The sequence below is a fragment of the Enoplosus armatus genome, chromosome 13, assembly GCF_043641665.1.
Source record: "Enoplosus armatus isolate fEnoArm2 chromosome 13, fEnoArm2.hap1, whole genome shotgun sequence".
Classification (NCBI taxonomy): domain Eukaryota; kingdom Metazoa; phylum Chordata; class Actinopteri; order Centrarchiformes; family Enoplosidae; genus Enoplosus; species Enoplosus armatus.
In genome coordinates, this window is record NC_092192.1 from 5,792,720 (window position 1) to 5,808,121 (window position 15,402).

Consider the following 15,402-nt stretch of genomic DNA (forward strand, 5'->3'; position numbering starts at 1 on the left):
GTCAGCTATTATTATTCAATGATTCCACCTGGTGGTCATTTTGATGTAGTGCAGTAATGCACTAAATGCTTTAAATAAACTTTTGAAGACATTCATGCATGGAACAGACTGTAGATGTTGGCTACCGTCATTTATAATGGAAGCATGTTAGGAGGGAATCTCTTAAACGCCATCAATCATTAGATCATTATTACTGAGGCATGCAACTAATCTTCATCTGCTGATTATTTTCTGGATTAATCGATTGATTGTTTGGTCTGTAAAAGGTCTGAAAATAGTGAGAAATGCCGCCACAATTACCCAGAGCCCAAAGTGACACATTCACAATACTAGAATTATTAAAAATAAATAAAAAATTAACAGAGTAAAGTAAAGCAGGGAATGGTCAAGGTCAAGGGAAGCTGGAACCATGAAATGTTTTTACATTAAAAATTATTTTAAAAATTATCAAAACAGTTGCCAATTAATTTTCTGTCAATCGGATAATTGATTAAATGACTGCTGAACTTACTGTTGGGTCTCATTTATGACAAAACATCATATGTTACAGTTTCTTAAGACTCCTGAACTAGTAACTAAAGCTGTCAAATAACTCTAGTGGAGTAAAAAGTACAATATTTCCTGCTTAAATGTAGAGGAGTAGAAGTGGCATGAAAAGAAAATACTCAAGTAAAGTACAAGTATCTCAAATTTGTACTTCGGTACAGTACTTGTTAAAAATGTATGAATGTATGTCAGAACACTGTTAGGATGGGGTTTAAACCAAAGACACATTACAAGTACAAATATGTACTAGAAGGTCTTACTGAATGTTTATGCAAGAGTAAGAGAATTTATTATCACCCTGCTGCAGGCTTCCAGTAGCTGCAGCAGAGTGATAAAACATGAGTTTCAAGGTTAGCTGCTGAATCAGTGAAAACAAAAACATGTGGGGGTTTAGAGGAGTGTTTTATTAAGCAGCTGCTGAGTAACAAACTATTGATTCCCCTAAATAAATATGATGAAAATAACACGGTCATTTCTTAATTCAGTAACACTTCCTTTTCAGAATTCTGACCAAGGCAGAAAATCCTACTGAAACAACCTTACAGAGTTACTTAAGACCTGCCAGGTACCTTGGACAGGTCAATGTGACTATGACCTAACCGTACAACATGTTGCTTTGACCATCATTTACACAAAAATCAAAAGGACTTGAAATCAAAATGACATGGATAAAAGTAGCAGTACATGTAAATAGTCCACAAGGACAACAATCATAACATAGATAAAGAGCTCTAAAGAGAATATTAGAGCTAATGGTAACGTTGCCTTGTTCCATTATTCCAGTCTTATAAGCTCTTGGACTTGTCCTGGTTGTTCATGTATTTCTGATAAACCACTCCCAGTGTGGTGAAGAAGTTTCCCATGAAGAGCACCATGTAAGAGCAGCCGCACATCACAACCTACACCACAGAAAAACAAAATGCCGGGTCAGAGAGGCTCTTTCATTACTTACTTCAAACACATAAAATACAGTCAACATAAATATACAAAATAAAATATGTTAACCATGTTCCTAAATTCATCAAAAGATAAAACATGCTTTGTATTTGAGGAGGCTGTGCATGCAGTTGGAGAAGGTCCAGATGAAAATAAAGTTGGTTTGAAGTGTCTATAAAGAAATTACGAAGACAAAAATCTGAAAATCTCTCTTCGTCATTTAGACGTTAAGACAGTCCCTAACTTCATCTCATCCTATATCTCGCCTATACCTTTCATCTGTTTACATTTGGACAAATCATAGAGCTGAATGAACATTAAAAACTGCTAAACTTTGGGTATCACATGGAAAGTTTGAGCATAAGATGACACATGAACATAAACATATTAGTCACCCAATTAAATGTTGAATATAATGACTAAATGCACAATAACAAACCAGGGGGGAAACAACACACACCATAGTCAGAATTATGTTCAAAATGTCCGAACTTAGAACGACCAGTTAAGCATTTAAAAAAAGTCAATCTCTCTGATGTACAAACCTGCCACTCTTTGCACTCGGGGAGCTGAAACATCTTGAAGAGAGTTATGCTGTTGTAGAGCTGCCAGAACTGTAAGAGGAGGAACAGCCAACAGTCAATAATGCTCCATAAGGGAAGGAGGAGGGCTGGGTATTCTCCCATACAAATATATATATATTTTAATCTTCAGAATAGGCAAAGATCCATTTCTAATAAAGTTTTTTTGTTTTATAAAAACCTAAATTAAGGTGATCTAGATCCACTGTAACCAATAAGAGAGAAGCTACCCACGTGACCAAAGAACAAGAAAGGAAGGAGGAAGGTCAAGCCTCTCCACATCCAGGACTGGAAACCCTCTGAACACCAGGAGAGGAGAGAAGTGAGTCATTGAGCTGAGATGAACTCAATCTATCAGTATCATTAGAGAATAAAAACTCAAATATATTGGCCGTTACCCCCCCCCCCCCTTACATAAACACATAACAAACATTTTTGATAAGGGCCCTTCAACATAAATGAAAAGAGTCTACAGCCATGCTAGCAGCTATGTGAGGCTGCACAGCACAGCGTTGATTGAAGCTAAATGCTAACATGCTCCCATAACAATGCTAACATGCTGATATTTAGCAGGTAATATGTTTACCATGTTAACCATCTTAGATAAGTGTATTAGCATGCTAACATTAGCACAAAACACAAATTAAAAATTTGAACTGATGATGGCACTAGATGAAAAGTAATCACCAAAGTCATTAGGATTCATCCTCTGGGGACAATGACTGTTTGAACCAAACTTCATGACAATCCATCCGATGGTTGTTGAGATATTTCAGTCTGGACCAAAGTGGTGGGCCGATCAACTGACCCACATTGCCAAACCATGCGACCAGTGTCGCTAAAATTAAACTGTTCTCTGGTGGACAAAACACACTGACCTCAAACATTTCCTGTTACCTATCGGCCAAAATATTATTCGTCCGAGATAAGCTGAAGTCTGACAATAACATCAGCCTGGCCAATTCATCGTTTGGCCTCTTATGTTCTGCACCAGATACTTTATACTGTAATGTGTAGATCATTTGTGCCCCTTGGTCTTGTATTATTTCAGAGTCATTCAATTATAAATAGAAAGTGACAAGCTGGTGACTGACAGCAGTTTAGACTGCACTCACCCACTGTTAGGTCCATGTTATGTCTTTCTCCCAGCGCTCTGAGTCTGTACAAACAGCCACTCTGGTAGTAGTACTGGAGAAACTGGACAAAGCCTACTTTGCAAACAGAAAAGAGAACAAATAACAAAGTTGCTAATTGTATCAGTTATACAGCATGTTGTGTGCTGTTTGCCTCAGATAAACGTATTTATGTTGAGGACTATTGACAGTTTACACTATTGGTTTTACCAGGTTTTAAGTAGATTATGTGTTCACACTGGGATTGCGTCAACAGAAGTGAGTATATTTAAAAAACTTGTCTTTCTTGTTTTGTTTTGTTTTGTAAAATTTAATTTAGTTGACTTTACTCTGGTTCTTATGGCCTTTTGTATGTGCTATATAAATAAAGCTGCCTTGCCTTTGCCTTGTCTTTTAGTGCAAGCCATAATTTCCTGCCAGTGCAAAACACTGTAGTAAAGTACATTCATTTTTATATACCAACTGCCTAAACTAGTGTCATTCTTATGAGGGCTCAAGCATATTTACAGAACATAATAATAAAAATAATCATCTTTTCATGGTGGCTTTTTTCCTGTTGAAAAATACTGGATACTTTCACCTCTTCAGGCCTCAGAAAATCCTTAAAATTAAACAATATGAGAAGGGGGAAAAAAAAAAATCACACAATTATAGTTAGAGCTTTATAAAAGACACAAAGCAAGTCTTCAGCACGGAAAAATCATGTCCACACTGTCATCCTGTGACGAGGGGTCACAAGTAAGCTTTGCTTCAGTTTTATTACATTACAAGCCCAAAACACTGGGAGCCACAGGCCTAAACAGTATACTATGCCGACCAGTACATAGTGTATGTTTTATAATGTAAGAATGAAGTGTGAAATCGGGACAAAGCCTGAGTCTCTTACTTTGGTATAGACAGTATGTTAGGAACTGGTTCCTAAACATCTGGTAGAGAGCGCCTTCAGGCCTGCGGACAAAGACAACATCTGGTAGAATGGAGCACAGACGTTTATGACATCATATCAAGTGTTTCAACACCAGCCAGTCAAAGCGTTATTATAATATTTTGTGCGGTTAAGGTGAAAGTGTAAAGTGAGATAACATCACTCACCAAGTGAGCATGACTCCAGACAGGAAGGTTGACACATAGTGATGAAAAACCCACCAACCTTTGATCCTGAAACAACATGGAAGACTGACACTGACCGATGCAGGACTGTACTGTATGTAGTCCTGCTAGAAAGGATACCAACAGGCAAGGTTATGATATTATGCTAGGTGTAGATACAAGCTAGGTCTGTGTGACATCAAACAAACTGCAGAACATTTAAGGACGTCTATATGCAGTGTGTCACAAAAATATGAGGGATATGATATTGATGAATCTACTCACTTTATTACAAGAAGATTTCAACGAAGGGTCTTTGAAATGAAACCTTTATGTGACCAGTTTATCTATTATTATTATTATTATTATTATTATAATAAAAAACAGTGGCGAGAGTAAATGTGTTGCAGACCTTGAGCCGTTGCTGATGAGGATACTCTCCCGGATGGTGAGTGTGCAGTAGTACCACACCAACAGGAAGTTGAACAGGGCGTCTAGGGCTCTGAAACAAACCAAAACCAAATTCACACATATAATGGAAATAATTAAACAAACTCATTCGTTCAGCCACACAGTCAGTCAACACAAATGTCTTCTGCCAGTTCTGATCAGACCAGCCACACACTCTGGTCATAATAACCAAATTTAAGGGTTAATTTACATGTTTTTGTTTATGTAATGTGCTATATACTGTATATATATGAAAACATAGGCCAGTATATTGTGATTGGAATTTTGATATATAAAAATACAGTATCAGTCAGGCTCTAGCACTTAACAACTGTAGTGTATATATAGAGCAGCAAATGTGTATTAATCCAGGAAACTAGATTAGGGAGTGCACAGCAACACCCACAGTTTACACTCTTCTGCAAACATTAACAAGGTATTGGGAAAACTTACCTGTAGCTGAACAAAAAGCGGCACGTGAAGGAGAACACGAAGAGGATGACGGTGAGGATCAGTTTGAATTTCTCATATTCATCTTTGTAGGCAAATCTGTTTTCATGAAGCAAACAGAAATTACCTCGATGTGATGTTCACATGACTGCACTCGGGAAGACATTTTTGGGTTGTAAATGAACCTCAATGTAGCTTACTTGGACTGTTTATTGAGGAGTGTGACGTTGACGTTTCCTAAAACAAGAGTGAGGTATAACCTAAACAGGAAGAGGTGTCCGTCATTCACAAGGCACTTAAACATGTTAGTAATTTTGTTGTTTTAAAATGTCAGATAAGCGGCACAACAAGCTGTTAGTAAATAACACATGTACAGTCTATTTTTCATGTTTGCTGCACTATGGGTAAAACAATATAAACGATATGACAGAAACAAACCCATTCTTCTTTGGCAGAAAAGCTTCCATCTCACAGAAAGCGTTTGCTCTGTCTTTCATGGAGTCCTGGATTTCGGCGATGGCGTCCACTTCCTCTGGACCTAACTTGGGTGTTGGTTGGTTTTCTTTGCATCTAATCACGGAAGAAAACATTACGAAATGTTTATTAACACAGGACAGACTTGCATACATAATCACTTACAAGAGTTGTTTTTACATTTTGGCTTGCTCTTGATAATGTTATTTATCTATTTTTTTTTATTTTTTGCATTTTCAATCCTACGACTGCCCAAGAGAAAAAAACAACCCCTCACTGGCTTCCCACCCACGAACAGGGACAGGTTCTGATAGCCGGTTCCATTTTGGATCCAGTTCCCGGTTTCTAAATATCCAGATTCATTATGCTCTGACCTTAACGAATCTCTTATCAAGCCTTTTATCTCTCCTCACTCTTTTTTATTAGCAAAGACGACTAATGGAAAACGTAAGTGGCATGTTTCTCATATTGACTGTTGACATATCGTCATCACCGGCAGCAGATTAGATCAGATGTGGCTAATTAACATTTATTCCATAACAGATAAAATAAAAGTTTGTCTGTTCTCTGGTTAAAGTGCTCTCTGTAGCTGCTCAGCTGATCACCACACTTCAATTGAAGAATCTCCCAGTTGATATGACATCAATATTTTAATCTGATCAATTTAATAGTTCTGAATCAGGACTTTGGAGTACGCATTTTTTGAAGTACAAAAGGCTACAGCTGTTATTTGAATGTGTCTTTAACTTCTAAAGAATTCTAAGTCTAATTAACATTTCATATATTATGCTGCTCATCTCATTTTCATGTTGTAGGTACAGGCTGTGAATATTAATTAGGCTGCCACTAAAAACTTTTCCACTAAAAGGTTTTCTGCCTTCTCAGTCAACAAAAGGTGATTAGACATCTTTAAGTTGCAGTTGTTTGAGCCTATAGTGAAAAGTAAACCTAACAAGATGTGATAAGGGACTCAAAAGGATTTGGATTCAATAAAATACTATCGAACCCCATCCCTACCAACAAACACTGCTAGTTGTGTAGATTTAACCCAGCACTATCAATGTATTGAAATGACCTCAGGGGTCTCTGCGGTGGTGGGCGACTCCCACACCCACATTTTCTATACATGAATACATCTTCCCATTGCCCTGAAAATCTGTAGAGCACAATCTCATGGAAAAGCAATTTAAAGTGAAGAAAAAAGAAGAAAGACAAAGCTAATCTAAACAAAAATAGGTGCAAATCAGAAGGCAGGCCGGTATATGCTTGAGTCACCAACACTGACCTGGGGCCAGACAATTGAGAACTTTAAAGACCTGGACCAGAACCTGTAATGAACAGCTACCCAGTGGAGGTGTTTGAGAATCGGGAGTAATAAGATTGAAGTTCAGGTCCTGGCCAAGATTTGGGCTGCAGTATTTTGAATGAGCTGAATATGTTTATTAGCTTTTATAAGAAGACCATTAAAGTAATGTAGTATGTTGTACTCTACTGACCTGCTCTTGCACAAATACTGCCAACATATTCTCAATGAAAAATCAATACTTACTCTTCTAGTGACGCAGTGAGCTCTTTCAGTTTCTTCCTCTGACGTGCTATAGCACCCGAGCAGCTGTCTTGCAGTTTGGCCACTTCCTCAAGTTTCTGTTTATATAGGCGATGGGTGTCCTGGAGGTGAAAAAAAGGAATATGTTCCATTATGGATTAATCTGCTGATTATTTCCATGATTAATTGATTGAATCTAAAAGTAGCGAGGTATGTCTTCACAGTGACACAGCTTGTTCTGTCCAACCAACAGTCCACACCACAAAATCATTAAAAATAAATCAAAATTATTAAAATGATTACAAGTAAAGCAGCAAATCCTCGCATTTGAGAAACTGGAACCATGAAATGTTTTTGTTTAAAAAATAATAAAGATTATCAAAACAGCTGCCAATCAACTAATCAAACATTTCAGCTGTATTTGCATATACTGTTTAATTTATAACTAAACATTATATTTTATGAGCTCTTCACATGTTTTATATGCAAAACTTTTAATTTGTAAATTACCTAGTATCTAAAGATAATTGTAGTGGAGTAAAAAGTACAACATTTCCCTCTGAATTTGCTCCACCTCAATCAACTACAACAGTAAAATCCGGCTTTTACATTAATGCACGAGTAATAATAATCTAATGATATAATATATAATAGTATAAGAGTCACAGGCGCCATTTTACTTTTAATATTTCCTAATTATACTTACACACTTTTATTTAAGCAACATTTTCAATGCAGGACTTATAATTGTAACAGAGTACTTTACACTATCTCCACCACAGTATGTTATATGTTCCATATAACACTGTAAGTGTATTACAACACAGAGATGTTTTGTTTTTCTCTTGGCTGTCAAAGTAAAATTATCTTTATCTGCTGAGGGCGGATCCCACTGCCGCCTGTGTACCCACCCACTCCCACTGTTAGCTTACCCGGGCAGGGCGCACTTCCATAGGAAGAGACAGGAGACACACTGTTTAATTTACCTGAATTTGATGGTAGTTCTTCTCTAAATCCTCCCATTCGCGTAAACATTCAGTTAAACCCGTTGGACTGAACAACATTTTCTGTCTAACATGAGGACACCTCCTGGAGTTGGGTAATGTTCACGCTCTGCTGTGCAACAGTTGTGCTTCTGTCAGTGTCAACGCCAAACCAACGAACAAGTGCGACTTCCTGTTGGAGCCTTCAGAATAAACGCCTTAGTGGCTTCTGTATTCTAGTGTTTACTTCTCAATAATGTCCTCATTATGTCTTCATGTCAGAAAAATATGCATTTGTACTATATTTACGTAAAAAAGGAGACCAAAATCTTTCAGTTGGTTTAGTTGTGTTTAAAAGCTGTTGATATCTTCATATATGTTGAATAAATCCTTACCTGTGGACAAATTGCCTATTTTTGCAAGTTCGGCTGGCCTGATGCTGGAAGTGCACCAACTGAACGCAGTCTGTATTTTACCTATAATTATTACCTATTAATTCATTAGTTAATTGATGTTTGTTTTTTTTAGATTTCTCTTAATATTTTTGAAATTTTGAAACAGTCTGAAACAAATCAATTCCAGTCAAGCCCTATGACTTTATAACTTGTATGACTTTGGGTAATGTAATTAGATTTAGACGTCCATGTTAATTATTTTGACTGTAACTTTTTTTCATTTGCTATGTTACTTTATTCCCACATGTTGTTATATATTTTGCTAATATTGTAATTAAATGCCATTTGACCCTATGTATCACTTTGTTTTGCTTCATATCCAAGCATGCAGCATCTTGACTTGAGCCTACAGATTACTTTACATATTTTTTCAAATATAATCTACTGTTATATTCTTCATATATATATTGTTGTGATTTAAATCAACTGTTTTATAGTGCAATCTAAAAACATTTTAAGGATTACAACATTTTGTGCTTTTATTTTCAAGGCCACGTACAACATCCGGTTTTGTCTTAGCTGACGTTGCGAGAACTGTAAGACGTCGTCCTCGTTGCACGTGCTAATTAGCAACTGGTTGGTCCAATCAGATATCCCTCGTTTCAGCCAATCAGCACCTACAGCTTTACACAACAGCTTGTTGTACTTGTACATGGGCTGCCCTGAGTTCAGCCTGTCAGGCAACACTCCCTCTTTTATAAATGCCTTCTGACCTTTGCCATCTATAACAGAAACATAGTCATTTCAATCACATAGGTTGTTTGGTCTGTTCTATGCAAGGAAGGCGCTCTGTCCTCTGCAAGCAAAGTTTCAAGGCATTACATTTCTCCATACTTGACATGTGGCCTGTATTTTTAGAGCTGATGTTATGTAACTCTGTACACAGGGGAAACATCATCGCCAATATTGTTAACACCTCTGGCAGAGCCATGTGTGGACTGAACTACAACTAATTACATTTATTCATAAATAACTTTGTTTGTAAATACAAAACAAGAGAAGAAGTACACAAAAGTGTTAAGTATAAAAACACTAGGTGTCACTGTCCACTTACTTTATTTATTTCTTTTTGTTTCCTTACATTTGGTAACTATGTCCACAGCACATCCTTGAAGAGTCATTTAGAAATAAAGAAAACATCTAAAAAACATGTGTCTGATTGTGTCCATGTAAAAAGGCTGCATACATTAATCTTTGAGTAGAAAAGGAGATTTCCCAGTAATGTTGTCTTTATTGCCACATTATTATCATAGCTGCTGGTTCCTTTGTTAAAAATTAGGTTCAGAGATATCAGTCACTTTTGTTCCCATGGTGTGAAGCTCCCAGTCAGACAGCTGCTGCAGAAACCCCGTGTTTGGCCTCATGCTGGGTTTACATTTGAGCATGTACTTCCAGGCCTCCTGAAAACCAATAGCATAATGTTCTGTGAATATATCATATTTCATATTCACATGCTTTCTTTCCATCAACATCAATCTCGATGCTAAATATGTAGCTGGAGCTAGCAGTAAAAGCACAACTTGTCGCTTTTACACTTGTTTTTTTGTGCGGTACAGTATAACATGCTAAATAGTGACCCATAGAGGTGCTGGTGGGCGGACTTTGTTTCCTTGGACAGACTAAACAGACAGACTTTGTCAGGCTAGCTGTTTCCCCGTTTCCAGTCTTTATGCTAAGCTAGGCTAATTGGCTGCTGGCTCCAGCTATAGATTTACCGTAGAGACATGAGATTAGTATTGATTTTCTCATCTAACTCCCAAACTATTCCTGTAAATGCGGAGCTGGAGTCGGGATGTGGTTAGCCTAGCTTAGCATAAAAACAATAAGTAGGCTTTAACAGCTAGCCGGGCTCTTACCAAAATTCAAAGCTTACTTATTAGCATGTTGTATCTCGTTTGTTTACTTCTTTCATGAACTGAAATGCAATAATGGCAATTTGTGGTTTTGTGCTGTGACTATTTCTTGGTGAACAATAGCTGGGCAGAGTGACGGTGTGTAGTATCACAGGTTGCCAGGTTTGGTACCAGCTTGTCTGTACAGACCAAAACCATGTCCCCACTTACTGTATCTTCCAACCTGCGCTATAGCTGAATAATTGCTTACTTATTAGTTGTTACCAACTAGAGATCACATTTGAACTATTGGACTACATACTGGATTCTGTGCACAGCTGAAACCAAAATGAATGAACCCCACTTGCCTCCAATGTGTATTTGAGGTGATGTATGAGAAAAGCAATGGTTACAGCACTGCAGCGGCTTCTGCCCTGCCTGGAAACTACCAGGACACGAGAGCCCATGTTGATGTGTGAACCTGAAACCAGAAGATAGATGGCTATTCAAATGAACAAGCCAATCCATGTCACGGTAACTACATTTATTAATACAAAAAACAATAACTGAAATTTTATTCCCTGCTCTGATTCAAAAAACGTCTTAAGGATGGACTGTACAGTATATAATTTCTACTGTATTTAAAACCATTTCACCATTAAAACTTCACGTTCTTAAAACCCCCAAAAACGACCTCTGACCTTTGTGGTGTCACAATGTGATATATGTAGTTCTTTCTTTTCTGATTGAACATACTGAGAACTTAACTGGGTTAAAAAAAGGAAACATGCACAGATTCAACAGATTGTTTTAGTGCATTTTTTGATGCACCCTTACATTTTATTTGTTTGTATGTTTTGTTGGTTTTTATACCGCTGCATTTTACATTTATGTTTGTATTCTTGATCATAGCAGTTTACAGCGACAGTCATTACAATTTAACAAACTGTAAAACCTTGATGTCCAAAATGAATGGGTTTCCTGTTTCTATAAATGAGACTACAGATATCTGTGAGGATTTAAAACAGCTTATTAAGTAAAGCAGGGGCACGACTTACCAATAAAACTACAAATCCTTTCAAGACATGAATGTAAATCAGACACCACTGAGTCGGCCACAGGGATGTTAAGGATGGTCTGGTTCCCCTTTATGGATCTAGATTTAAAAGAATTCAAAGGATATTCAGAAAAAAATCAACAGGCGTGACACATGACATTCAGAATTTCAGACATCCAGTCCTGCCTTACTCCACAGCGTCACTCTGTGAGATGCTGACGACAGCGCTGATTTTCAGGTCTTTGAGGATACTGGAGTCCATGCCTTGTTTCTGGTCACCCAGATACAGCAGTCCTGCTATGATCTCCACTGGATAAGTCTTCAGGTTTTCCAGCTCCTGAGATGGTCCAGAAATATATTACATCAGCTGCAATTTGAATCAACTGACTTTCTGGAAAACAAAATATTGTTATTTGTATAAAATGATATAAAATATATTTTAAAACTTTTTGGTATGTATATAAGCGAAGCTGGATTACTAACATGGCAAAATGGGCAACTGCCCGAGGCGTCCCAAAATCTCAGGTTAACTGCGTGTCACTTGGCCTGTGAATTTTGTTAATTTAAAATTTTTACAGAGAAATTTGGTTTTAGAATTTGCACCCCTAAAGGTCAATATCAACAACGTCAGAATTACTGCTTGATCTTTTTAGTTTTAACACCTGTATCATTCTAGTTTATTGACAGAAAGTGGCTGCAATATCATTTATAAACATCTGTATAATCCATGCAATATGCAATCCAATAGAAAGGCCTTGCTATAAATATTGCCTTTGTGAGGCTTACAATGTTCAACTTTGTTGAGCATATTACAGAGTTGATTGAACACTTATGGCTGCAGTTTGTGATGGTATTGAAAGTGTTGAAATGGATCTCTTCATACAAAGCAAATTCACTTTTTTTCTCCTCTGTGGGGGCAAAAAACCCTCCAAATAGTCTGTTAATCAAAGGAAATAAAGAAAAGATTAACCTGTAACTTAAACACATGACATTAAACCCAAAACTTAAGAGTATGTAACAATGTGAGGCTGTGGAAATGTCTACTCACTCCATAGTTCACCATATAATGAGCCACTCACTGGAATGAGGACCATGTGACTCTAACACTTGCAAGCAATGATTATGTTTTCAATGGACACCTGGACAAAGTTGAATCCAAATCACTGGACTTAAGACCAGACACTGATTATTGTCCAGTCCAGTGATTTGGATGTAACTTTCTCCAGACTTTATACCACCTGGATGATTGAGATGATGAACCCTGAGGACAGGTGTGCTTGTCTTACCGTGACGGTGTAGATGATTTTCTCAGTTCTTAAAAAAGTGTACAGAGCTGTGAACCTCTGAAAGCCCCCTCTCACTATGTGGACTGGATTGAGGCTAGCTCTGGCAAGGACTTGGGCACACTGAACTGCTCTGCCTGCAATCAGAAACTTCACTTAACAGTGTGCAGATATGTGGCTGAAATACAAATTGGTATTTTGTATAAAAACCAACAAAACATACAAACAAATGGCAGATGCCCCAGAGCTGCTTTGAAGAAACATGTCCTGTTTAGCCAATTACCTTGTTCCCGTAAACAGCTTGTGTTGCTGTCATAGACCACCACGTGCTGCATACTGTCAACCTCCACAGCCTCTGGCAGGAGGAATGCGCCCTCTGAATCCTGGAAACCCAGAAAGTTTTCATATTTGATGCACAACATAATCCTAGAAATTCAGGGAACTAAGAAACTAAGCTGTATGCGAGGGTTGTCTTTCAGTTTGTTTGTTTAGATCAACATTAGCAGTTATAACAGCAGTATCTACTCTCATTGGATACACACCATCTAATGAAGCACAATGAGACAAAAACAGCACAATGACTCAGAGATGACCTGAAGAAAAAGATAGCTCTTCATAATAGTGTCAAAATGAAGTAATCAATAAAGCAAACTTCCTCTGATTGCAAATACAAGCAGGATGAATACCTTTCGCTCACTCACAATAACCCTTTTAGGAGTCGTGGAAATACTCAGATCTTTTACTTAAGTAGAAATTGCAATACTACAGTGTAGAAATACTCTGCTACAAGTAAAAGTCAGAGTCTTACTTAAGTAAAAGTAAAAATATACTTTCAGTACCCAAAGCAAAAGTATTTAGCATTTCAGAATGATATATCACTGGATTATATTCAGTGATGTGAGGTGGAGCTAATTTTTATTACTTTATATACTGCTGGGTAACTTAATCTATAATAATACATCGTCATTTATTAGTGTATTTATTAAAAGTCTGGCTTCCAAAATGTAATGCAGTAGTAAGTACAGTACTTGACCACGTGTAGTTATATTCCATCACTGCCTTTCAGCTAAAACTGTACAAAAGAGTAAAACCTGTTGTGTCTCATCTGGCAGTTTTAGGGAGCTACATATACAGTATACATTCTTGGTCAATTTGTTTCCCAATAATTATACTACATGAATGAAATATTTCCTCCCAAAATGTTCTAACTTTAGCCCAGAAAAAGATGAGTCAGGGTCCGATGGTCCGATTCAGTCTGGTCTTTCAAAGATGAATGCAATACATGATACCCTAAACTGAACTAGCTGAAGTCTGTCTTTAATGCAACAGTCTTTGGTCCTCTTCATCCCCTCATCCCAACGCACGTCAGATATATCAGAACCAGTTTCACCACTCCAAGTCTCCCTGAGACGACAAGAGGAGGTGGACTGTGTGAGGATATCTACAGACTGGGATGTTAGATGTTTGGAGGTAGGGACTTGAGAGAGGCTTTCTGTTGTAGTGGACCATATCCCTGAACAACAATCTATGTGTGATAATACTAATGCATGTACTAATCCTTTGCAAAGCATAGGATTTCCTTAGGCATGCTTCTGCCCGTTTCCCCCTATTTGTGCCCATTAGGCCCATACAATATCTGTACCATTTTAACATTTTTAGCTGTTATGATGTGACTCGTTCTGTAATCTTCGGGGTCACGAGCATCTAGAGAAGAGACATACGATACACAAGTGAGTCACAGATGAAGTTCAATTGAATTAAACCACAGCAATCAAGCAAATCCAACTCATATCAAGTGTTCACATAATAACTAGCTGAGCTAAGTCCCATCGCTCACCAATCAAACAGAGGTAGTTGGTCTCTGCCAGCCTCGACACACGGCTGCACTGGTTGAGGAGATTGTAGAGCTCAAATGGCTCACAAATCATGATTTCAGCCATCGCAGGAGGAATGACAACAAGGAAGTAATTAGCAAGAAACAATTAGCAGGTGTAGGTGAACATTACAATTAGCTTGACCTGTGGGGAAAAACATGAGCACCGTGTCTAAGTAAGTTGTTTTCAAGAAGCACAGTTGTTGTTTGCATGTGCTCTGTTGCTAAGCAACTCAGCGTCTTCCCTCATTGGTGGTTGGTGATGATGTAGAGCCTTAAAGTCACAGCTATCTATTTCTGGCCCATGTAAATTACGTTTTCATCCACACAAATAGATATAAAATTATAGTTATATTTTGTTTATTTCTACAAGAGCTGTCTGACTGACTTCAGCCAAACAACTTATTGCTGCTTCTTCTTTTTAATAATCCCTGTGTTGTCTTTTGTCCTCAAAAAAGCAGAAGACATAAGGCTGACATCTATATATATATTAATGTATTATATATTTGTGCAGTTTCATCTGATGGTTACACAAACAAATACACAAACTGTCTACTGGTCATTTTTGATTTAAGAAGATTTAAGATTTAACTAAGTAACTTTGGAAGATACCCACTTGATTTCACAGAACAAGGACTGTGGATTTTGTTCCCATCATGTTAGGAAGTGATCACTTCATAGATGTTATAAACATGAGGAATCAATAACACAAGC

At 37.5% G+C, this 15,402-nt stretch overlaps 2 protein-coding genes across 3 annotated transcripts; both read right to left on the reverse strand.

The window, feature by feature from the left end:
* Positions 1-937: 937 nt before the first annotated feature.
* On the reverse strand, positions 938-8,330 carry tmem120aa (transmembrane protein 120Aa). Of its 2 annotated transcripts, none has more exons than XM_070917169.1 (12): positions 8,192-8,330; positions 7,209-7,327; positions 5,624-5,755; positions 5,386-5,445; positions 5,189-5,284; positions 4,698-4,787; positions 4,289-4,354; positions 4,083-4,144; positions 3,179-3,271; positions 2,298-2,362; positions 2,028-2,096; positions 938-1,445 (listed from the first exon to the last, which is right to left on the reverse strand). In XM_070917169.1, the coding sequence occupies exons 1-12, from the start codon at positions 8,267-8,269 to the stop codon at positions 1,332-1,334; spliced, it is 1,044 nt and encodes a 347-aa protein (XP_070773270.1). In that variant the 5' UTR covers positions 8,270-8,330; the 3' UTR covers positions 938-1,331. The 2 variants fall into 2 exon arrangements, with proteins under 2 accessions (XP_070773270.1, XP_070773269.1); XM_070917168.1 differs by having other exon boundaries at positions 3,179-3,274.
* Positions 8,331-9,911: 1,581 nt separating this feature from the next.
* styxl1 (serine/threonine/tyrosine interacting-like 1) lies at positions 9,912-14,755 on the reverse strand. The gene is made up of 8 exons (XM_070918049.1): positions 14,653-14,755; positions 14,458-14,519; positions 13,099-13,198; positions 12,819-12,952; positions 11,724-11,869; positions 11,534-11,631; positions 10,844-10,956; positions 9,912-10,043 (listed from the first exon to the last, which is right to left on the reverse strand). Exons 1-8 carry the CDS (start codon positions 14,753-14,755, stop codon positions 9,912-9,914), a joined length of 888 nt encoding a protein of 295 aa, XP_070774150.1.
* Positions 14,756-15,402: the final 647 nt, after the last annotated feature.

Excerpts from the sequence above, each read along its gene's own strand:
- tmem120aa (XM_070917168.1), bottom strand. The coding sequence starts at position 8,269 with ATGTTGTTCAGTCCAACGGGTTTAACTGAATGTTTACGCGAATGGGAG. Across the intron at positions 5,446-5,623 it reads TTTCTGCCAAAGAAGAATGG|GTTATACCTCACTCTTGTTT; the intron begins GTTTGTTTCTGT and ends CTTCCTGTTTAG. Across the intron at positions 4,788-5,188 it reads CGCTTTTTGTTCAGCTACAG|AGCCCTAGACGCCCTGTTCA; the intron begins GTAAGTTTTCCC and ends GGTTTGTTTCAG.
- styxl1 (XM_070918049.1), bottom strand. The coding sequence starts at position 14,755 with ATGGCTGAAATCATGATTTGTGAGCCATTTGAGCTCTACAATCTCCTC. Across the intron at positions 12,953-13,098 it reads AAGCTGTTTACGGGAACAAG|GCAGAGCAGTTCAGTGTGCC; the intron begins GTAATTGGCTAA and ends TTCTGATTGCAG. Across the intron at positions 11,870-12,818 it reads AAATCATCTACACCGTCACG|GAGCTGGAAAACCTGAAGAC; the intron begins GTAAGACAAGCA and ends GGACCATCTCAG.